This window comes from Anolis carolinensis, chromosome 5 (genome assembly GCF_035594765.1).
Source record: "Anolis carolinensis isolate JA03-04 chromosome 5, rAnoCar3.1.pri, whole genome shotgun sequence".
NCBI lineage: Eukaryota > Metazoa > Chordata > Lepidosauria > Squamata > Dactyloidae > Anolis > Anolis carolinensis.
In genome coordinates, this window is record NC_085845.1 from 189,501,364 (window position 1) to 189,524,553 (window position 23,190).

The 23,190-nt window shown below is 40.1% G+C and overlaps 1 protein-coding gene across 4 annotated transcripts in view; it reads left to right on the plus strand.

The window, feature by feature from the left end:
- Positions 1-21,949, plus strand: part of ptpro (protein tyrosine phosphatase receptor type O) — a 132,571-nt gene extending 110,622 nt beyond the window's left edge. For 2 of the 4 annotated variants that reach the window (XM_062983132.1, XM_016996575.2), the window contains 9 exons: positions 4,018-4,099; positions 5,000-5,090; positions 6,182-6,258; positions 7,006-7,140; positions 8,156-8,278; positions 8,681-8,835; positions 9,887-10,022; positions 16,384-16,504; positions 17,943-21,949. In XM_062983132.1, the coding sequence (XP_062839202.1) occupies positions 4,018-4,099; positions 5,000-5,090; positions 6,182-6,258; positions 7,006-7,140; positions 8,156-8,278; positions 8,681-8,835; positions 9,887-10,022; positions 16,384-16,488 (904 nt within the window). In that variant the 3' untranslated portion in view covers positions 16,489-16,504; positions 17,943-21,949. Of the gene's footprint in view, positions 1-87; positions 124-4,017; positions 4,100-4,999; positions 5,091-6,181; positions 6,259-7,005; positions 7,141-8,155; positions 8,279-8,680; positions 8,836-9,886; positions 10,023-16,383; positions 16,505-17,942 lie in introns of all 4 variants that reach the window. The other 2 variants (XM_008118630.2, XM_008118631.2) reach the window with 2 other exon arrangements.
- The last annotated feature ends 1,241 nt before the right edge of the window (positions 21,950-23,190 follow it).

Here is a 23,190-nt window from a genome sequence, read left to right on the forward strand (position 1 = left end):
CATTAAAATACATAACTATTATTAACACTATGCAATCACTGGGAAGACACCAAAAAACATAATTATGAGGCTCTCTTTTTCTTGCAGGAGTAAAAACGGATTGAAGAAAAGAAAGTTGACCAAGTATGCCCATTAATAACTGAAAGGATGCATTAATATAGACGTCATGTATGCCTTTATAGACACACCAGCAACCTATGACATGTCGAACTGCTTTTTATTGAGTCAGGACATTCATCTAGACATGTTTTGGGTCATTTGACTCATTTGTGAAGTTTGTTTTATCCTTGTCTCCTGAGAATCTGCTGATAAGAGATATTAAGGCTAAACCACTGAGCTACTGCTCCTCTTTCGTCATGATTACTCCTTCGGTTTTGTCATCTAGTGTTATAGTTTTTTCCTCCCTATAAATGGTCAATTGATCCTGTTTTTATCATCCACTTTCAGTGATGCAAGTGAGCAAACATATGAACACTTAAACTAGGTTTGATAGTTGTGGCACACCAAAGCCCATGGCATCTAGTAAGCATAGTGAATGATGAGAGAGCTGGAACATCTAGTTCAGGGGTCTCCAAACTAAGGTCCGTGGGCTGGATGCGGCCCTCCAAGGTCATTTCCCTGGCCCCTGTCCTAAATTTTAGGCTTAGGGTTGACCTAAGTCTACCTGGTCTGTGGAGGTCTCTGCTTACTTATGGCCTTATGAGACCATCTAGATGGCCTTTGAGGGTTCCTTACCTTACCTATGGTTTTATGAGATTGTCTAGATGGCCATTGGAGACCCCTTTCCTTACCTATGGTCTTATGAAACCAACTAGATGGTCTTTGAGGGTCCCTTTCCTTATCTATGGTCTTCTGGTGGCCTTATGAGATCATCTAGATGGCTTTTGAGGGTCTCTTTCCTTACCTATGGTCTTATGAGACCATCTAGATGGTTTTTGGAGGTCTCTTTACTTACTATGGTCTTATGAGATCATCTAGTCAAACAACATTTAGAAAGACTCAAAACTATTTATGATCTCCATTGAATGGAGCTGCTTTGCTTTTAAGGTCTGTTAAAATAGGAAATGAAATGCTTGTGACCAGTTAACACCCACATTGTAATTATTAAAATAGCACCAACATGTGAACCCTCTCCTACCTTCTGTGTTCTTTCCCCATTGATAATTTTCCCATCTTGATCCCACTCTGTGTTTGCTCGGGAAAATATATCCCAATTTCTACCTATTAAATGTTGCAGGATGTATTTTGTGTGATAATGGGCTCTTCCATTATCTGGGTCCTCATATGAGTGATTTACTCCTGCTCCCAAGTAAGCAATGAGTGGGAATTCATGTCTACTTTCTACCCAGGAAGGCACATGAAAGAGCGCAGAGATAGATGAAAATTTTAAAAGAAAGCTTTTGTTCTAAGTAAGCAAATTTAGTAGAAAGGGTATCTCATACATGAAGGCAACCTCGTTCAAGAAAACATAAGAGATATAAAGCTATAAGACAGTCCAATGATGCAGAATTGATATGATTTGACACCACTTTAACTTTCATGACTCAATGCAATGTAATCATGAGAATCATAGTTTTACAAGGTCTTTAGCCTTCTCTGCCTCACCAACTACAAAGCCCATGATTCCATAGAACTGAGTCATGGCAGATAAAGTGGTGTCAAACTGCATTGTTTTTGCAGTCTATATATGCACCCTTAGTCATATTTGGGTGACGTTAAAAGGGACGCATAGTTCCCTAACACCTCTATCAGAATATTCCTAGACTACTCCCAATACAAATGAACTCTGTATCTTGACACCTAACCTCCTTGACTGTCTTGGTTCTCTCATGTTCTATGTCCCCTTCTCCCAAATATGATTTATTATAACCTTTACACAGAAATATCTCAAAGCTTCCCAAAATTGGTCATCTCACTGGTCAGTTGAGTCTTCTGATTTCTGACATTGTGACCCCAGTACTTGTAACTTTAAATCCAACACTATCCTCAACCCTTTGATTATGATATAGGACACTGTACCACTTGTCTATGTTGCCCAGATAATTGGAGAGCTCATTACCACACTATGTTTTTGGTGGCAGCTAGTTATATTTATTTATTGCAGTGCTGTGGAATGTCAAGACAGTATATCTAGGAAAATAAAAGGGGCAGGAAAGAACTATTGTCTCTAAGTACCAGCCAGAAGGTGGTTTGCCTGCAGTTCCTTGTGATGTGTTGGTTTTGTCCCCTCAGTCTGGATCTCACAAGGACAACAGCATTCAAGCATTAAGTACATTTCAGTCTAAGCATTGCAGGAGATACTACATGATAAAAATGTTTCTGACTGACAGAATATTAGTCAGCGGGGGGAAATAAGTTATCTCTAGCTAACAATTCCAACACAGCTTGCCTTTCATTAGCAATCACAAAGTGTGCGAAATGACAGGAATTTATCTGTTGTCAAGTGCCACCCCATTCGCGCCCCCCCCCCCCAACACCGTTGATAATTATACTCTGGTTCGTTAATGCTTACAGGTAAACAGGGGTAATTAATTGTTGATAAGAGACAAGTTCCTTGGGGTATGTTGCTTCAAGGAAATAGGGGGAAATGAGTGTATTTGCTTCAGTGCTGGCAAATTAGTTGATGATAATTAGGCAAGTGAATGTGTTTGCTTCTTCTTCATTATCCACGGTATAAATCCTAACAAATTATGATTGCAGCAGGATGCTGAGCCATCTAAAATCAATTCTGATTGAACTCTGGTGGAAACAAAAATGAATAATTCAACCTTCCTTAACTTAGAGCCATCCAGATGTATTTTCTATAACTCCCATCATCCCCAGCTAGCACCAGAATGCTGGTTTGGGATGATGGGACTGTGATGAAATATATTTGAAAGATTTTGGATTAGGGAAAGGTGATATAAGTTTTCACAAAGATCAGAATATGTTAAACCTCTTTTTGGATTGTACTACGTTTGAGGAAACAGGGTGTCTGTTACAGAACTGAATTGTATCCCCCTTCCTGAATCAATTCCGATATTAAAAGGAATTCCATCACATTCTGAAATACAACAGAAGTATAACAAATGCAATAATTTATGCCTTTGTTTTGATATCGACAGCATTCCAACACGTGAGCTTTCCACTTATATTTCAGTGATCAATTATTTTGACCAGACAGGTTTACCATCTCCTTTAACCTTTGTGGAAAATATATCTAACATTGGCTAGGTCAATTCAGATGATTGGTTACCTGAAGTTGGAGAAGTTATTAAGGTTTACAGGTCTTCTATAGTAACTGATGGCTCCGGTGTCCTTTGGGCATTAAACCCACTCTGCATCCTAGTTTGAACTTTTAAGGAATTGTCTAAGGTGCTGAACCTATTTTGGAAATCAGGATCCAGCACCTCAGATAGTTCCTTTAAAGCTCAGGATGAAACTCGGAGAGAATTCAGCATCCCAAGCCAGTGTCACATTTGAGCATAGTCTTTTTCATAGGGTTGTTGTGAAGAACAGCTGGGGACTGGGTTCATGTGTTGCCCTGTGATGTCTTTGGAGGAAGACCATTTAAATAATAATAATAATAATAATAATAATAATAATAATAATAATAGAGAAAGTTTAATCTGAAGTGTTGTCCGTGCCAAAAGATCTCAGCCGGCATTTGGGAACAATAGACATTGACAAAATTACGATCTGTCAACTGCAAAAGGCCACCCTGCTGGGATCTGCGCACATCATCTGAAAATACATCACACAGTCCTAGACACTTGGGAAGTGTTCGACTTGTGATTTTGTGATATGAAATCCAGCATGTCTATCTTGTTTGCTGTGTCATAATAAAATAATAATAATAGAGAAAGACAGTTTCTACCTTTATCTTATACTTGTTGACGTTCTCCGATTCCCAATTAATTATGTTAGATCTAAACATGAAGCTTTTAATGACCTGTTTGATTGTCCTTTGATTCAGTTGTTGTATTTTGGGTTTTATGAATGACAGGACTTTTTCTGTATCTGTTTTTTTTTTTCAAGCCCCATCCAGCTGGATGACTTTGACAGTTACATCAAGGATATGGCTAAAGATTCTGACTATAAATTCTCTCTACAGTTTGAGGTAAGTCCTTCATGAGATACCACCTTCTTAAATGAGCATGATAAGTAAAGTGTAGTGAATGGAGAGCAGACCTGGGTTTCTCCACAGTAGAATGGGGTGGATAATCATGTCTCTTTGATACCCCCCTACATTTTACACCTTTCTACTTATTTCTTACTATGCTGGAGAGAGAAATATACATTTTTGTGCCTAAAGGGGACAGTACAGGTAGAGAGGAATTATGTGGTCTATTAGAATTAGCACTCTCAGCTTTCCTCACCTTCTCTAGTTTGGCAAGGGCTGCTGGAAGTTGCTCTCTACTTGGAGACCACAACATTCTCACTTCTACTCTGGATCTCAATCTTCTCAATCTACTCAATCTTCTTTGGTGTGACTTCACTTCCTTTCATGTATTTGTCTTTGCTTTAAATAACCATAAGCAGCATGTAATCTTCAATAAAGATTTCCCCTTCACATCAGACCTTCTTTGATACTGATTGCTAGCAACCAAATTCCACACCAACACCTACGTTCTTTGTCTTCATCTTAGGACACCAAGAAACTTAAATAAATTCCACAGAATGGTACTCCAGAAGCCCTTTTGAACAGCACCATTATAACACTACATCCCATTTTACCATGGCTACATCCTATAGAAGGTTGGGACTTGTGATGTAGAAAGGCACTAGAATCCTCTGGCTAAGAATTCCACATAGTCCTCTCCAAACTACACTTCCCAGGATTCTATAAGATCTTACCAAAGCGGTTAAAGTGAAATATAGCAGCATCATTGTACAGAATGAGAGGTTCTCCATTGTAATCTCACTTGGTTAGGCTTTAGATGTAGATATTGATCACCATCTACTGGCTGCAGAGAAGTGGAGATTTGAGTATGGTATTTCTCTTTTGTGTTTCATGCAGGAACTGAAGCTGATTGGCCTGGATATCCCACACTTTGCAGCAGACCTCCCCATGAATCGCACTAAAAATCGCTACACAAATATCCTGCCCTGTAAGCTGTTTTTAAAAGAAAGATATTTTGTCATGTCTATTTTTAACAGTACACTTTGCTCTCCACATTAGTTGGGTTAGGGGTGCAAGACCCTCATGAAAATGAGAAAAAGCAAATTGAAAAACTATGTCTTAACCTGAGAGAACACCTCCGTAAGAATCTCTAGGTTCTACACTGTGACTCTGTGGTCAATTCCCCCTGTACATTGACCATAGGGTTGTGTTGAAGGACCCAGAGATTCCTACAAAGACAATATTGATCAAATTTTTGAATTAAAAAAAATCTGCAACCATTCAAACTACAGATATGGAGAGCTGTCTTGTCTTGTTGGTATTTACACCACTTTTAATTATCAGGCACTAGAGATAACACAAAGATTTGCCATTATTGGGCATCATTAGAGGCCAGCACAGCATTTTGGTCCTGCTGCTATTTCTCTTGCTGCTTCTTTGGCTTCATGCTTCCTCTGACTTAGAGGGAGAACGGGAAATGCATGTAATCAATTGTGAGCATGGAAGCATAAAAGTCACATGGATTATAATCACATTACTTGGTTTTTCTGCATTTAATTCCCTCTCATAATGAGAAAGTAGCTTAGTTTCTTTTTTATTTTCTGGATTATAATCATGTTAGTTGGTATTGCTGCATTTTAATTTGTCCTGTTGTGATAGCCTTTTCCTTCTTTTCTTTTATTGTATTTTTAATGTTGATATACCATATTTTATATGTGGTGTGACACCATGGTGTGCTATTTGTAAGCCACCCTGAGTCCCTATGGGAGATAGTGGCAGAGTATAAATAAATTATTATTATTATTATTATTATTATTATTATTATTATTATTATTATCATCATCATCATCATCATCATCATCATTGCACAACCAATAAGATATGTGCAATGTAAATAGGAATTTGTTCATGTTTTTTTTCAAACTATAGTCCCAACAGTATGAGAGACTGTGAACCAGCCCTCTGCTTGAATAGTTTGATGACCCCTGGCTTAGACACTATCTGGTGTTTTTGTGATTTGGCTTCAAGCTCAGTCCGCCTTTGGTGGTCATTTTTTTAAACCCCCTGCTCCTTTTGCAGATGATTTCAGCCGTGTTCGATTGGTTACAATGAATGAAGAAGAAGGCTCCGATTACATTAATGCGAATTATATCCCAGTAAGTAAATTGGGCTTGCATTGGTCAAAGGAATGGCAATTGTTACTGTGGCTTGAGAAATACTACATAAGCTGTGCATAAGAGCTAACCTTTTTGTATCACTTAAACTTTGTAGACTCCAGATCACTCTATTAGATGCATAAAAATACAGGTGTCAAATACAATGAGAAGTTTTAATGTGCCACACAACTTTTTGTAGTTCTGTCTTGCAGCAGACTACCAGACTACTGCCAGACTATTTTGTAGGTCTTGGCTATCCTTTGAAAAACAATCAGAGTACTTTGCTTCAAAGGCAAGTACATCTGGGAAAAGAAGTGTGGATGATAACAAGTTCTGACCTTCAAAATAGCATTAAATTCCATGTTTTGATGAAAAAATCCACAGCAGATGATAACTTTCAATTCAGTGGAGCAGTGAAATCTTCAAGTTTTAGTCTTAACTTTAAGATACTCTCTAAGGCAGTGGTTCCCAACCTGTGGGCTCCAGGTGTTTTGGTCTTCAACTCCCAGAAATCCCAGCCAGTTTACCAGCTCTTCGGATTTCTGGGAGTTGAAGGCAAAAACATCTGGGGACCCACGGGTTGAGAACCACTGATCTAAGGTGTTAGGACCAAATGGGGGATAGAGTTCAGCAGCTTGGACACGTTTTTAAATTTTCATAGCTGCATTGACATGAAAACTACCAGCTGTCACTGGAAAACGTATAAAGAGACTATTAAAACAAGCCACTGTGTGCTTTCTCTCACAGGGTTACAACTCTCCACAGGAATACATTGCAACCCAAGGCCCACTGCCAGAGACGAGAAATGACTTTTGGAAGATGGTTCTCCAGCAGAAATCACAGATCATTGTTATGCTCACACAATGCAATGAAAAAAGAAGGGTATGTTGTGGAGTCCTCCAGGCTATTGTGTGGAATCAAGTAGATCTAAAGATCTATCTTGATCAGAACTGGGCATGTAGCAGCAGCAATCTGTGCTAAATACTTTGAAATTGGATATTTCATGTTGATAGTTTGACTTGGATCCCACACTGCTCCCATACATGTATCATGTAGTCCATAGGTATGTCTCTTAAATCCTACAATGAGCATCTCCAGGGACCTCTGGGGTTCTCAGATTGTGTCCAGATACCAGAAAATAGCATTGCAAACTGACTGGAAGACATTGGAATGTCGCAGTCAGTTTCTTTAAATGGTGGTGGAACAGAGTGAGTTGATGTTCTATCATTCAGAAGAGGATAAGATGGTGTCCCTTCCATGACCCATGCTCAAAAGCTGACTACAAATGATTTTAAATAGAAATGAGGGCTGAACGTTAGAAGGGAGCTAGATTTCATAGGACTCTAAACATTAAAATAAATATCTTGCACTGAAACCAAGAAAGAATGGGTAACCAATGAAGAGATCTCAAAAGTTGTCTTTAAACAGAACTTCCCTGGGTGTGCAAAAAATGTTTCTTTTGGTTTATTTTGGAGCTCTGTATATTTATTTTCAGGCCCCTGGTGGCACAGTGCATTAAAGCACTGAGCTGCTGAACTTGCAGACCAAAAGGTGCCAGGTTCAAATACCATTAGCCCAGCTCCTGCCAACCTAGCAGTTTGGAAACATGCAAATGTGAGTAGATCAATAGGTACCACTCCGGCGGGAAGGTAACAGTGCTCCATGCAGTCATGCCGGCCACATGACCTTGGAGGTGTCTACAGACAATGCCGGCTCTTCGGCTTAGAAATGGAGATGAGCAACAGCCCCCAGAGTTGGTCACAATTGGACTTAACGTCAGGGGAAAACCTTTACCTTTACCCTTATATTTATTTTCGCATGGCTAGGCATGAAAAGAATCCAAGAAAAGATCTTGACTCTATAGGAACCTTTGCTTCTCTTTTGTCCTCCCTTCCAGGTAAAATGTGATCACTATTGGCCTTTCACAGAAGAACCGGTGTCTTATGGAGATATCACAGTGGAGATGTTGTCTGAAGAACAGCAATCGGATTGGGTTTTTAGGAACTTCAGAATCAGCTATGTAAGTTAATGGGAATGGGGATGGCCTTGAAATGGGCTTAACAAACTCTGAATCCAAACTTTAAACCACTTGTAAATTTAACAATTAAAAAAAATGATTCCATCTCTTTCCCCCTCCACACACACACACCATTCAACTTTCAAAGTTTCCTGATAGTTTTGTTAGGTTCCTTGAAGTAGCTTTTAAAAGAGATCAGGGTGAGAAGAGAGTGTGTGCTTGCTTTTCATTGTTATGTGTTTTTGAGTCAATTTTGATTTATGATGACCCTTATAACTTTTCAAGAATGAAAGTCCCCACAGGTATCTTTAAAACTTTGTTGACTTGCATAGGTGGCCACACACACACACACACACACACACACACAGACAAATGTGTAACAAATCTGTTTCTCTTTCCTTTTAGGCAGATGAGGTACAGGATGTGATGCATTTTAATTACACAGCTTGGCCTGACCATGGGGTCCCTCCCACGAATGCAGCAGAAAGCATCTTGCAGTTTGTGCAGATGGTCAGACAGCAGGCAACAAAAAGTAAAGGTCCCATGGTCATACACTGCAGGTAAATCTTTAATTTCCCCCTTTGGAGTTGTCAGGAAAACCAATAAAATGATGTTTTCTTAGCTTCCATATAACTAATTGAGGCTGGATCTACACTGCCTTATATCCTAGGATTTGATCCAGGATTATCAGCTTTGAACAGGATTATATGAGTCTACACTGCCAGACAACCTGGGATATGTGGATAATCTGGGATCAGATCCTGAGATATAGGCTAGTGTAGATCCAGCCAGTGTTGGTAATACAATTCTGTCTTTTGCATGAAAACAAACTGGAGGACATATTAGAGTGAGAAAGTTCAAGTCGTGTGCAACCGGCCTTCCATCTTGAAAGTCACTTGACCAGAGACAGTAATCACTTTGTACTGGATTTCAAAGAAGCTACTGGAAGCGGTAATGAGTATGACGCATTTTATAGGTGATATCCCAGGTGCTGAATTTATTTTCCTGTGAAACTGATTATCAGTTCACTGTTCGCAAGCATCTCTGCATATGTCTTGATAGTCTATCATCCCATGTTATCAAGATGGACTCTGCAGTTAGACTCACAAGGAAATCCAAAACCATAACATAGCCATAACTTAGCCCGCTACTTTCTGTAAAGGACGTTGCTCAACTGAGCCAGTGCTGAAGTTAGTTTAAACTGCTGGTGTAGTCAACTTTTGTGCATTGCTCAGGGAGAGGCATCATCTTGTATTTGTGCTCCCACCATTTTGTGAAACTTCCTGTTACTTCCAGTCAGTTGCCAAGGAAATTTGGGACTTTTTCAAAGTCGATCTGAAAGTGTTGTGCAATATGCCTCCTAGAATAATACTAGTTTGGTTAGAAGTCTTCTCCCCGTCTTCCCAGCGATGAAAGGGTTGATGGAGGTAGAGAGGAATATGTGCTACAAACACATGATTCCAACACCAAATGAAAATACAACTGATTATGATGGATTATTTTTCAAATTTAATTCTATATCCCAGAATAGTGATGCATCAAAATAAAGCACATTCTCACTACCCTCACTAAAAAAAAACCTTAGTGTGTAACGCAGTGTGTGTTTTGCAGTGCCGGTGTGGGACGGACGGGGACTTTTATAGCACTGGACCGCCTCTTACAGCACATTCGTGATCACGAGTTTGTAGATATACTGGGGCTGGTGTCCGACATGCGGTCTTATCGGATGTCCATGGTCCAGACAGAGGTATGACTTCCAGTTCTATTCATTTCCCAGAATTTGACTGCACTGATATCTGCTGTGATTTCCATTCCTCCCTTCAAGGAGGGCTTGTGAAAAGTTGAAAGTGTCAATAAAACTCATTTAATTTTGTGAGAAGGCACATCAAAGTGCCACAATATAAAATAGCAGTATAAAAGCTATCAGCAGAAATGAGGAAAAGCCAAGCAAATTTGAAGCGACATAAAAGGAATGTGCTGACAATGAAAAAGCTCGAGAAAATATAACAATGCCTTAGCTGGCATCAGACACACTTAGAAAAATATGGGCAAGATCCTCCATTGGGGATGTAGAATATAAATATCTGCAGATGGCAGTAGGCACTAAACCTGCTATGCAATCCTTGTGTAGAATAGTTGCATTTTGCAAATGATTAACATCACCAAATGCATAATTAAATAGAAAATGTAATTGTTGTTGTTCACTTCTTTAGATCCCCCAATCTCATTTTACACTCATATTCTGAGCTTCTTTCGTATTTGTCTACCTAATTTTGTCCATGTGCTGCTAAACATCGTCTCTGGTCATACAGTCTCTGGCTGTGCTGACGGGGGCACAGGAGTGGAGGCTTGGAGATTGCCCAACATGTGAGCAAGTGAGATGACCCAGTTGTTTATGCATCAGAGCATGGGCATTTCACCCTTATACGTTATGACAGAAGGACAATGGGAAGGAATGCAGTTCACTTGTTCTTCCATTCCATTCTCCAGCTTTGGTCTGATCTATACAAACAACAGGTAAAGTGGAACAACCACTTGAAATGAATGCCTCCCCTGACCCACCTTTATATATAAACCCTCCAGCATGAAGGGTTAAAGGGTAGTATTTTCCCTGACTTGCTAATTATTACGTTTAAGATATAAATGGCTCTCTCCAAAACAATCACGTGAGTGCATGCAAACCCACCACCACTACTACAACCATCTGCAGGTTCAGGGGTGCAGTTCAGTGACAGTGAAATGCCCCACCCTTCATTCTTTCTGCAAGCCAATGTGCTGAGCCCCCCTCTGTGCCAGATTAGAGTACCACCAGGTAAGGTGCTTATCTCTTCCTTGCACTTGTTTCTTCAGGAGCACTCAATTAGTTTTTCTCCAAAGTGCTCATATCACAGAGACGCCCAACTTCTGTGTTGTTTCTGAAGTCCTGCTGGGTGCCAGCTGGCCTGTCCCTATGTTTCATTGGCAAAGCCTCACTACCTCCCCACAAACTCACACAAATACGCACAGCCGCTGAGAGAGGGGTGGGGGAGAGAGGGAGAGCAGCAGCGGGGTTTTGTAATGCTTCGGCAAACTGGATCCGGATTAAAGGATGACCCAAATGCATGCCAGTGTTTAATACACAAGAGCAGGATATGATACATGGCTTGCCAAGGCTGGATGGAAGCTTGTGTGTGGAGCCAGAAATGCGTTTTAATCATTGGTGAAGGCATTGTGTCTGTGTGTAGTGCAAACTCAGAGAGGAAAAGAAAAAAAATCTTGGCCAAGAATTCCCAAACACTATGATTAGAAGAAAAACAAAATATGCATTATATTTTCATAGAGTGTATGGAACAGATGTAAACTTTTCCCCCACCCCCTCATTGGAATGAAGGCCTATTGCCAAGTTCTTTGAAGCAAGAGCTAGTTGGCTCGGTCCTTGCAAGCATGCGGTTTGATCCACCTGCTTGCGTCAGCTGGAACCATTTGGCTCGACTAACTACTGATCTCATCACAGCTTCATATTGTGCTCTGTATTATATATGCTTTACCTCTGGGGTATTACGCATGGGTGGTGATCTTGGCTTGCACTCTCATACAATCAAAGAACCCTAGCAATGTAAGAGATCATCTAGTCCAACCCCCTGCCTTGCAGGGAATGCACAGCTAAAACACTCATGAAAGTTGACCACCTAACCCTGCTGATAAAATTGAATCATACATTGTAGTTTGTTTGAATTCTTGTTGTGATTAATTTTGGACTCCATTCAGGAGAAAGACAGGATGTCATACAAAGTGCTGTAGCATTTGTACATTTAGGAGGTTTGCTGGTTTTCACATTTTCTGAAACTGACTGGGTGGATGGGGGAGTTGTATTTTTGGAAGGGTGCAGCTCATATTGGCTGGCCTCCTGTTAGTGCCTTATGTATGTGCTGGACAAATTATGTGTCATAGAATGACAGACATATTCTGCTGACAGCTGTGGAAGTTGAGGTTCTCCCATGGAGAGAAAGTGTTAATAAACTCTCTCCCCACATTTGCTGAGAGCCATCATGGTATAGTGCAGTGGTTCTCAACCTGTGGGTCCCCAGATGTTTTGGGTTTCAACTCCCAGAAATCCCAACATCTGGTAAACTGGCTGGGGTTTCTGGGATTTGTAGGCCAAAACACCTGGGGACCCACAGATTGAGAACCACTGATATAGTAGTTTGAGCAATTAAATACAACTCTGGGGAGTGGAGTTTGACTCTCCACTTAGCCATAAACTTGGGTGAAGTTGCACATTCTCACCTCCTAAAAACCTTGTGATAAGTTCACCTTAAGGTAGCCATACGTCTAAAATGACTTGAAGGTACACAACACCACAGCCCCACACTCTCAGCCCCACCAAACCCATGATAGGTTTGCCTTGAGGTCATCATAAGTCAGAAATTACATGAGCGCACATACCAACAAAGCTATTGAGATGCCAACAGTCATCTATGTACCTCTTTATTGAATTGCCTGGTTGAATGTGGCCCTATAATGCTTATTTTCAATGACAAACTCTTTGGCATCTTTATCTTCCTGACAATTCCTTCATTTCCAACAGTGAGTCCCTGCGAAGATGTCCTTCCTAGTTCTTGGCCGCTAGATGTCAGTGCCTCTTCAGGAGCAGGATAGAAGGAGTTCCCTTTCCTGAGAGCTTTGTGAATGTTTCAGTAGAAAACCTGAAACCACATTGCATTTACCCTTCACCTGGTTTCACATTTCCTCATGGAATGGAAAATTAATTGTTTAGGCTCAGCACCACATTGCTTCCAGATCTTCTGGGTGAAACAGAAGCAAATGTTGTTGAGTGTGGTTAGAAGCAGTCAGTCTGAATCTTGCATTTTAAACAAATAGTTTTTAAGACTCAAACAAGTCTAGTGTCTGAATTATGTTACAAGGCTGAAAAACAGCCTTTCCAACCATGTGTCAGAAGTTCTGAGAAAGTATAATAAAAATACCTATTTTAAACTTTCCATAAATAAAAACATATTAATCAGCCAAAACCATGAGATAATGATATGGAACACCGAAAGGTTGAAACATTGTTAAGCTACTTCAGCAACCCTCATCACAATCCTGAAATCTCAAGCAGAACAGAGATGTAAATGAGGTGCTTCTCTCACAACTTTTGAACTACACTTTTGTTGTTTTAATGTGCCTTCTAGCCAAATCAGCGGTGTAGCCATCGGTTGAAGAAATTGCTTCCAAAACATTTGAGGCCTTACTACGAACCATTTGAGTGTCCCAACCAAACAATAATTCTGCCCCCACAATGAAATTTTCATTGTTGTTAAATTTTTAGTATTGCACTAACTTAAAACTTCAGTGGAACATTTACAAATACAGGTTAGGCATTTACAAATACAGCTTAGGCAGTGGAGCATTTACAGTTTAGGGCCCGGTCTGTGGTGCAGGCGGAAGAGCAAGCCAGCTGCAATGAATCACTCTGACCAGGAGGTCATGAGTTCGAGGCCGCTCGGAGCCTATATTTGTTTGTCTTTGTTCTATGTTAAAAGGCATTGAATGTTTGCCTATATGTGTAATGTGAGTCCCCTTCGGGGTGAGAAGGGCGGAATATAAATGCTGTAAATAAATACATAAATAAATTCTGAGAAAAGAGACAAGCAAAGCTGCCAACAAAATGTAAACATAGTAAAGATATGCTGTATATACTTGTGTATAAGTTGACAATTTTTGACAAAAACGCAACTCAGAAAACCTGTGTCAACTTTTACATGAGTCTGTGCTGAAACAGAAACCCAGTGAAAAAGCAGTGATAAGCGGCAGAGTTGAGAACCTCCTACCCTATTACCGCTTCCTTTTGCAAACCAGAGAAAAACCATTCTTCCTCACCATTTTTCCAGCCTGAGTAGCATTGAGCAGCAACATGGAGGGGCAGGTGGAGGAGGTAGCTGAAGGATGCTGTGTGCTCACCATTAGGGGTGTTTGAAGTGGAGCAGAATGATGAGGGTATTTTTAATAACGGATTGCTACTGGTCACTCAGTAGAGAGATTGCAGTGGCCATTTTTAATAGGGAAAGACCAGCGTTTACAGTAAGCCCCTTTAAAAATGCCCACCACAGTATATCTACAGAGAGGTTTCTTAAAAAATGGCGACTGCCATTCCACTCCACCTCAAGGGCGACTAAAATGATTAAGGGTCTGGAGAACAAGCCCTATGAGGAGAGGCTTAAAGAGCTGGGCATGTTTAGCCTGCAGAAGAGAAGGCTGAGAGGAGACATGATAGCCATGTACAAATACGTGAAGGGAGTATCATAGGGAGGAGGGAGCAAGCTTGTTTCTGCTGCCCTGCAGACTAGGACGTGGAACAATGACTTCAAACTACAGAAAAGGAGATTCCACCTGAACATCAGGAAGAACTTCCTGACTGTGAGAGCTGTTCGGCAGTGGAACTCTCTGCCCCGGACTGTGGTGGAGGCTCCTTCTTTGGAGGCTTTTAAGCAGAGGCTGGATGGCCATCTGTCGGGGGTGCTTTGAATGCAATTTCCTGCTTCTTAGCGTGGGGTTGGACTGGATGGCCCATGAGGTCTCTTCCAACTCTACTGTTTTATGATTCTATGATTCTAAGTAGTGACCGCACCACATTTCCTCAGGCTAGAAAGAATGCAAAAGTTTAAAAAGTAATAGAACCATTATACAATTTGAAACCAGTGATACAAACTAAAGTCCAGCACATTATACCAGACCTAATTCTCAAAGACCTGTTGCAATAAAACGATTTCTATGTGCTTGTAAAAAGATAGGAGGCTGCTACTCTAACCTCTCTGGGAAGAAAGTTCCACAGCTTGGGAATGAACATTAAGAAGGCCTTCCTCTCGGATCCCACTAAATTTAACAGTAGGGCAGCAGGAAAGAGAGCAGACTCTCCCCAGAAGATCTTAAAATGTGGACTGATTAGTATGGGAAAGTGTTTTTCTTCAAATAACCTGAACATAAATTTTAGAAGACTTTGTAAGTCTTCATTGGCACCAACAATAGCCAGGGACTTGTGTCTTGTTAAGTGGACTAATATCTACAGGAAACAGAATTGAGCAATTTTGCAGTTCCCATATTCAGCCAGGGTTCCATTACTATGTAGGGAGTCAACACAGTTACCATTGCACAACAGAACCAATGCATATTGGGGCCCATGTGCATCTGGACACTGACTAAGGTGTGCCAATGTGCATTAATACCTTTTGATGTGCATTGAGAAACTCTTGCTGGTGTCTTGTTACACATCTTTACAGTTCATCTATAGATCTAAGTACAGTAGAGTCTCACTTATCCAAGCTAAACGGGCCAGCAGAAGCTTGGATAAGCGAATATGTTGGATAATAAGAAGGGATTAAGGAAAAGCCTATTAAACATCAAATTAGGTTATGATTTTACAAATGAAGCACCCAAACATCATGTTATACAACAAATTTGACAGAAAAAGTACATATAGTTCAATACATAGTAATGTTATGTTGTAATTACTGTATTTACAAATTTAGCACCAAAATATCACGATATATTGAAAACATTGACTACAGAAATGGCTTGGATTATCCAGAAGCTTGGATAAGCGAGGCTTGGATAAGTGAGACTCTACTGTACTGTAATTGCAAAGTTACATTCAAGAGATAATTCTGAACATCATCATCATCAACAACAACAACAGCAGCAACAGCAACAGCAGCAACAACAAGAAGAATCATTCTTACTACCCTTGGACTACAGAGGCCATTTATCTTTGTAAATGGCTTATATCCTACCCTTCTCCAAGAAGTGGATAACTGTTTTGGCTTTAACAGTTCCAGGAAAGCTAGTGCAAATGTAAGGATTGGGACTTAGGAAAAATGACTTGTTCAGAGAGACTTCAGCTCCCCAAATATTCCCCAGCCATTGTGTCCCCCAGTCCTACTGGTTGGCGGGATTGAGAGAGCTATAGCCCAGGAAAATAAATTGTTCAAACTGACCAGATGAAGACAAGTGCGCTTAAAAAAACCAGAGGACATAAAACAGATGTACTGGATTTGGGTGACTAAGTCCAAGAAGCTGAGTTTTCTCTTGGAAATGATATATTATCTTTTTCTGCTGTTCTTCTCTTTTCACAGGAACAATTCATTTTTATTCACCAGTGTGTGCAATTAATGTGGTTAAAGAAGAAGAAGCAGTTCTGCATCAGCGACGTCATATACGAGAATGTCAGCAAGTCGTAATTCCAAGTCATGGGTGGTAAGTTAGGAAAGTCTCCCTTGGCCAGCGTGAAGCAGTTGTTCAGAGCACATGCTCATAAAGGAGCAGGCTGCTGCCATAAATATTAATGCTGAGGTTTTTATTGATTTTAATGTGTTTCCTAGCCAGGTAATCTGATCCAGCTAGCATGTGACGGCAGGAATTTGGCTCTTGCCCAGTGTTGCAGGGGTGAACAACTTCAGTGACTCCTGGGGCCAGTGTTCTCTCCACGGAATTTTCCAAAGGCTGTGCAGGCTCATCCACAATGCTAAGCTCCCTCTACCAAATCCTGAACCAGAAATGATTAGATGTTCTGATGTTAAACAACATAGGGGACCTTGCAATTTTAAAATTGAATTCCAATTTCGGAACTTTTCAGAATAGGAAGTTTGCCTTTTTTCTGCCAGAAAAGGATGGAGCAGGGAGCCAAGCTCCACCAAGACCTTTATAAACTGCTACATAGCTACACTTATCTCACTGTGTTCTAGCTACATGGATATACCTGTGTTGAGAAAATTGGGATGCTGCGTCAGGGCTGCTGACTGGAAGCTATAGTAGAGCTTTCTTGCCATTGGGTACATGATAAGAGATTGCAAGGTTGGATTTTGATCCTACCCTTTTGCATTTCTACCTCCCTTATGTAGAAACAGTACTTTTCCATATGTATGCAGGTAGGTCAGGGCCAGTTAATTTAACCCTTTAAGTTCAGTATCCTCCAGATATTTTGGACAGAGCTCAAGAAGGTTGCTTTTTGGACTAGTATTCCCTTGCTGGGTGAGGATTCTGAGAGGAGTCTGAAAAAGTGACTTTCCCAAACTTTGGATTTAGACGACTGCTCTTACAGTCACTCGCCATTGTCCATGCTGCCAGAGGCCTGTGGAGGTTCACCATTACTAATTGTAACAATATATTCTGATGATTAAATAAGGGAGAATATCAACAGAAAAAAAGGGAAAGGAAACAGAAGAGCCTTTTAGGTACCAATAGCAAGTAGGACACTTGAATCTGTTACCTATCTCATCAAGTGCTGATTTTTGACATCTGAAACTCCCCAAATTCCCATTTCCCAGCAGCTGCAACTGCTCTTGCCAGAAAAAAAATCTGTTTCCTGTGCTGAAAATACTATAATTGGAAGCATTCTGCACAAAAATCACACACGGATATTTTGTATAGAAGACAGCATTTTTTTGGACATGAAATAATATTTCTTCACAGGAGTATATCATTGTTGTGTAGAAAATACCATTTCCTGTGCCAAAAGTGCTGTTTTCAGTTTTCCAATTAAGGGGATACCCATTATGTACTAGTTTGCTTTCTCTTTTACAGGCTAAAAAATGAAATGCCTCTATTTTCCCCTGCTTCAGATTTTAATACTCTTTTCTCTCTCTCTCTCTCATTTTGTTTTGTTAATTCCCTTCTGGTTTGCCACGGGTGACAGCAGTTCTGCAGAACACGGACAGATGCAGAAAGGTGACATTTTACATCCAGAAGCTCTGGGAAGACACATAGCCTTAAGGAACCTGCAGTGTCTTGTTTGGACTCTTTAATTTTCTGGACTTTTGATTTTTTAAAGTTAGTAATACTGGACCAAATTCAGCACAGCAACATTAACATGGAACCATGTCATAATGTGCACAACCATACAGCACTTGGGAAAGGTTTTTCTGTTGTTCTCCAGTTTCGAATGCTTTATTATTATTTTTAATATGCAGGTTGGGCTTAAAGGTTACAGAATGTGCAATATCTGAACAACAATAAACTTTATCCATGTACCTCCAGTGAGGTGTGTGTAAATTAAAAGCAGGCAGTAGTAGCATTGGATAATAATACCTCATTCACATCCGGTGGAGGATGAGAAGAGTCCCTAAGTTGGGCAGGGAAGATGAGCAATGGTGATATTACTATCTTACTGCCATTTAATACTAAGAGGCATGGAATATCAATAGGATCAGGATTCTCCAAAAGAGAAAATCGTACCAGACGTCGACTCCTAACTTCAGATTCAGCATTTGAAGATTTTGACCACAACAATCTTAGAAATCTTTGGAAATCTTCAATTGAGGATTATACAACTCATGAAGTTAAAATCTTCAGCACAGAGATGCCATATTGACTGGGTGAAGGAAAAACAAGATTGCACACCTGGATTTGGAGTGGAAGTACTGATGGACACAACGTGCTGTTGAATAAGGCAATTTCTGCAATGAGTATCATCATTGTACTGATTGTGTTGTCTGAACCAACTTTAGCTGCTGTCTATATTTCTATACTTTCCCCCTTTTGTTTTATGTTTTTTATTGTATTTATCTTGTGGTTGTTTTATTTGGTGGGGACGGGGACGAAGTTGGTCAGTGTTTTGTAGAGGGAAGAGGAGAAGCAAGTTGTAGAGAGCACCCAGCTTCATGCTGTTGAGTCTGAAAAAAGCTCCCAAAATGGGAATTCCTTTTAGAATGCTATAAGAGGATTCAAATGACTACTTGTTTGACCAGCAATGTGGGTTTGTGTGTCATTGTCAATTCACTGCCAAGTGTTTTCTTCTGGAAAAAAGTTCATGTAACTTACAATGCTGCTTTTTTGGTTGTTTCTGTATCCGGTTTCTGTAGGAATTAGACATGTCCTTAGATGGTGACATTTGAATGCTGTCAATGCACAATTGATTGCATTTTGGGAGTCCTTCTGTCCTCAGTTTGATTTTCTCCAATTTCACTGCAAATTTCCAAAGGAAGTGGAACTCACCAGACAGAAAACAAGATGGAGCAAGCTGAAGGGAAAGCAGGAACACCACATTTCTGCTCAGTAGGAAAAAAAACCAAAACAAAACAAGGTGGTAGCTGTTCTATGAGAGTGGCAATGTGGTCTAGTGCATAGAGTTCTGAACCAATTCTGGGTTTAGATTTCCACTGAGCCACAATCCTTCTCAGTGAGCCCTTATCTCAGGTCAAATGACCTGATAAGATTGTTGTGAGGATAAAATGGAAAGGTAGACAGCCCCATGAACTACCCTATGTTCAGTTCAGAGGGAAATGCAATGAATCAATGTGTAATGGAATGAATTATTTTGAACCTTCCATACTAAAGCCTGTCCAAGCTGGGAAGGATCAGTTGGAAACTCTAGTTTTTCATCCAATAGCCAGGATCTCACACCACAGCAGAATACCATAGGTCTCCATATGCAGCCTTACACACTAATTGTACCATACAAAACGTTTGTGTTCAGTAGCAGCATTGCACAAATGTACCAAAACAGCACACATGCACTGAATACACAAGCAAATATACATTTATAATGGTGTCACGTGTGCAAGTCTGCTTTTGTGACTTTGAACTGAATGTGGATGTTCAGTATCAGACTCAAATGTCCATTTTTCTGATCAGAGAACTTCTGCATGAGTAAGACACAAACACCTTTCTAGCTCAGAGATAAAATTCTAGCTTTGGAGTGGGGTTTAAGACTGATTTTAATATCTGTTAGTGCACTTTTTTGTATTGTATTAAGACAGTACAAAAATCCCCCCTTACACTACCCAGCTGGATTTGGAAGAAAGGAGGCAACTGTATCAAGCATCTTTTGGGGAGGAGAAATTAGGGTAGCCCAGATGCCAACTGTTTGCAGTCTCCCAAGATCTCACCCCAGAAAAAGGTGCTGTTGAAATACATTTTTGCCAATGCAAACATCCTTAAAATAAGTACAAGAGGGATTTGTTTTAAAGAACTTTTTATTGCTTTGAAATCTCCCATCAGATGGTGGCATTTCAGTCATTATCCAAGCATCTAAACCTTGGGTCAGGTTACTTGAGAGAGAAAGCAACAGAGAAGGGACAGTGGGTTGATCATGAAGAGGACTCTTTGTCATAAAATGTTTTTATTGTATTTTTCTTTCCACTAACAATGTGAAGAAATGATTGCAGGACTTGTGTGAACATAACTCTGGGGTAATAGGGACCTTGACTTGGGTGGACTGGGGAGGGACAATTTATTTGGCTGCTTTAGGAGGCATGATAGATCCTGGTAGGTCTAAGGAGAGTGGGCTGGTTAATCCACTTGGAGTTCAGTCTGAATCGTAAAGGAGTGTCTCAGATGCCAAACTTACTTAATGTATGAGCCAGAAGCAGGAATTTTCATGGGATTGAATCCAGAATAAGAAGCTGCTTAAAGCAGGGAGATATAGCTTGCTTGGTTTAATTAGGAGGCTTTGTTTAAAATCCTGTAAATCATATCTAGAGTAAACATGTTGAATCGATTATTGAATGGTGACTCAACATATGGGTAAATTCCATTGATTCAATGGTTCTACTTTAGTCAAGACTAACAATAGTATTTAGATCTTAAAGTGCACATCCTGTGTGTATTTACAAAAACATCAATCCTTCTTAATGGATTATAGACAGGCATAACTCAGCATTTGAACATCAGGATACCAGATTTTATTTAAGTTCTGTTTTTAGAATGATGTCCTCCTCTTACTTGGGGAAAAGGAGGTTTGCATGTTTTTCCAGATGTATACAACAGTACAATTTTCTCCCGTGGACCAACAAGCCTCTAACATGCCTCTAAGTAAACCAGTATGAACTGCTGCGACCCATATGCTGACCTATTGCCAACAAAACAAATGCTGAGTTTATTGTGGAAAGGATGTGCTTTCAGGCTTCAAAGGAACAAAATGATAAATTCAGGCCACAAATGCATGTGGATATGATGTTTTGCAGCCAATAATATATGTGCACTTGACATGAATTAAGATGCCATGTTGTCTTTGCCAACTATTTGTGTGCCATGATGTAGGATGGTGTCTCACGTGTGCTTTTCTGAGCCATGCACCTCCTTGCACTATTCTGCTACTTGGTTACATGTTTAGCCTCTTAGGCATGTGAGATGCTGAAACAAAACAATGTAACCAAGTTCCCATCAGAATAGCAATCCATCATCTTGAATTCAGGGATTTGCTCATGCTTTGTTGCAGTTAAGAAATGCTTTAAAAGAGAATCCTTATCTGAACTGCAGTCTTTTTTCTCCTCCTCCCTTCACAAATATACATATACAGAACCCAAATAGAAAAAAAAACTTGTCCTAGGGAAGGTCTAGGGGAACAATCGTTCAGGCACTTAGCTCTACTCAAGGCACCAACCATGTTCTTTAGTGTCAAATATCTTTGTTGTTTAATGGACCAAACCCAAAGAACATTCATCAGTTTGAGCTGTACCAGATGGCTGTATAAACACTATTGGTTTGCTTTGTTTTGCAATTTTTGAAAAGGTGAAGATGGGGGGAAAACACCAACAATTGTGTTGATTTTGTTCTGTTGGAGCTGTTCTGAGTTTTGCAACAATGTGTAGTAATCTGTGTTAGGCGTAGCTTATTTGAGGTTGTAGAGTATAGAATCTGAATTTGGGGGACCAGAGAGCTGTATGAACATGAACAACAAAAATAACACTGATCAAAGCAAAATGTCTGCTGGATATTTCATTTCTGGGGGGTCATTGTATAGTTACTTACAAGGCCGTGTTTTTTTTTTGTGTGTGTGTATGTGACTTCAAGTCACCTGTTGACTTATGATGACCCCATGAATTTCATACAGTTTTCTTAGACAAGGAATACTTATGGAGAGTTTGTGATTTCCTTACTCTGAAATATAGCCACAGCACTATGTATTCTTGGATGGTCTTCCATCGAATTACATGTTGTTGAATAGCAAGATGATCAAATTGGCACCTTCCTCCCTTAGTAGGATGCCAACATTTTGTATCTTTATCATTTTCAGAAGCTCTGACAAAATGCTGGAATGTAAATTTTGGAGGGGGACAGGGAGATGAGTAAGTGGAAGTTTTGAACTGCAGAAAACCCCTCTAGCCCATCCTCTACATAATTGCACTACATCAGCACTCGCAATTTGACAGATGCTTAATTGTCAGAATATTTAGCTTGTTGATTAACTCAGATCTCCACTGAATACTCATCACAGAAACCTCCTATGCCAGAGATTAAGAATTCATTCTGCAAGAGATAATCCAAACATTGAAGGAGATATATACATGGCAATGGAAGATTGTATCTCAGAGTTTTATCTCAAAAGTTCCTTGGGAATGGAAAACTTACATGTAAGGCAAAAGAGATTAGAACATGCTTGCATTTGAACGTTGAAATGATACAGTTATAATGGACTTACTTAAAATGTCTTGACAGAACAGGCCAAATGCTTAATCTAGTTAAAAACTGCTAAAGCTATTCTGCATGGGCTTTCTGTGCTTCATGACAAGTAGGGAAAATTGGAAAAGTATTTCCTGTGTCACCAGAGCCAAATGCAAGATGATTAGAACAACACCAAGATCCATTGGAGTCTTCTGGGACTCTCAGCCCTAATGTGATCACTTTTCATGATCTGATCTTTTCTGTGTATATATCCCCCCTTTCACCCCAATCTGTGCTCCTCCAGATGTTTTGGACTTTAGCTCCCACTGTTTCTAACAGCTGGTAAGCTGGCTGGGATTTATGGAAGCCAAAGTCCAAAAAACCTGGTGAAGCAAGTTTGAGAAACACTGCTCTAAACAACTGGGTGTAGTCAGAGAACTTTGCTGCCTTGCTACTTATCTCTAAATCCTTGTTGGCTAGAAACAAGTTGAAAAGTACTGTAAGAGGCCTCCCTTGTTCTTTCACCAGTTCCAGTCCACAAGTGAAGAACTTTCACTGTT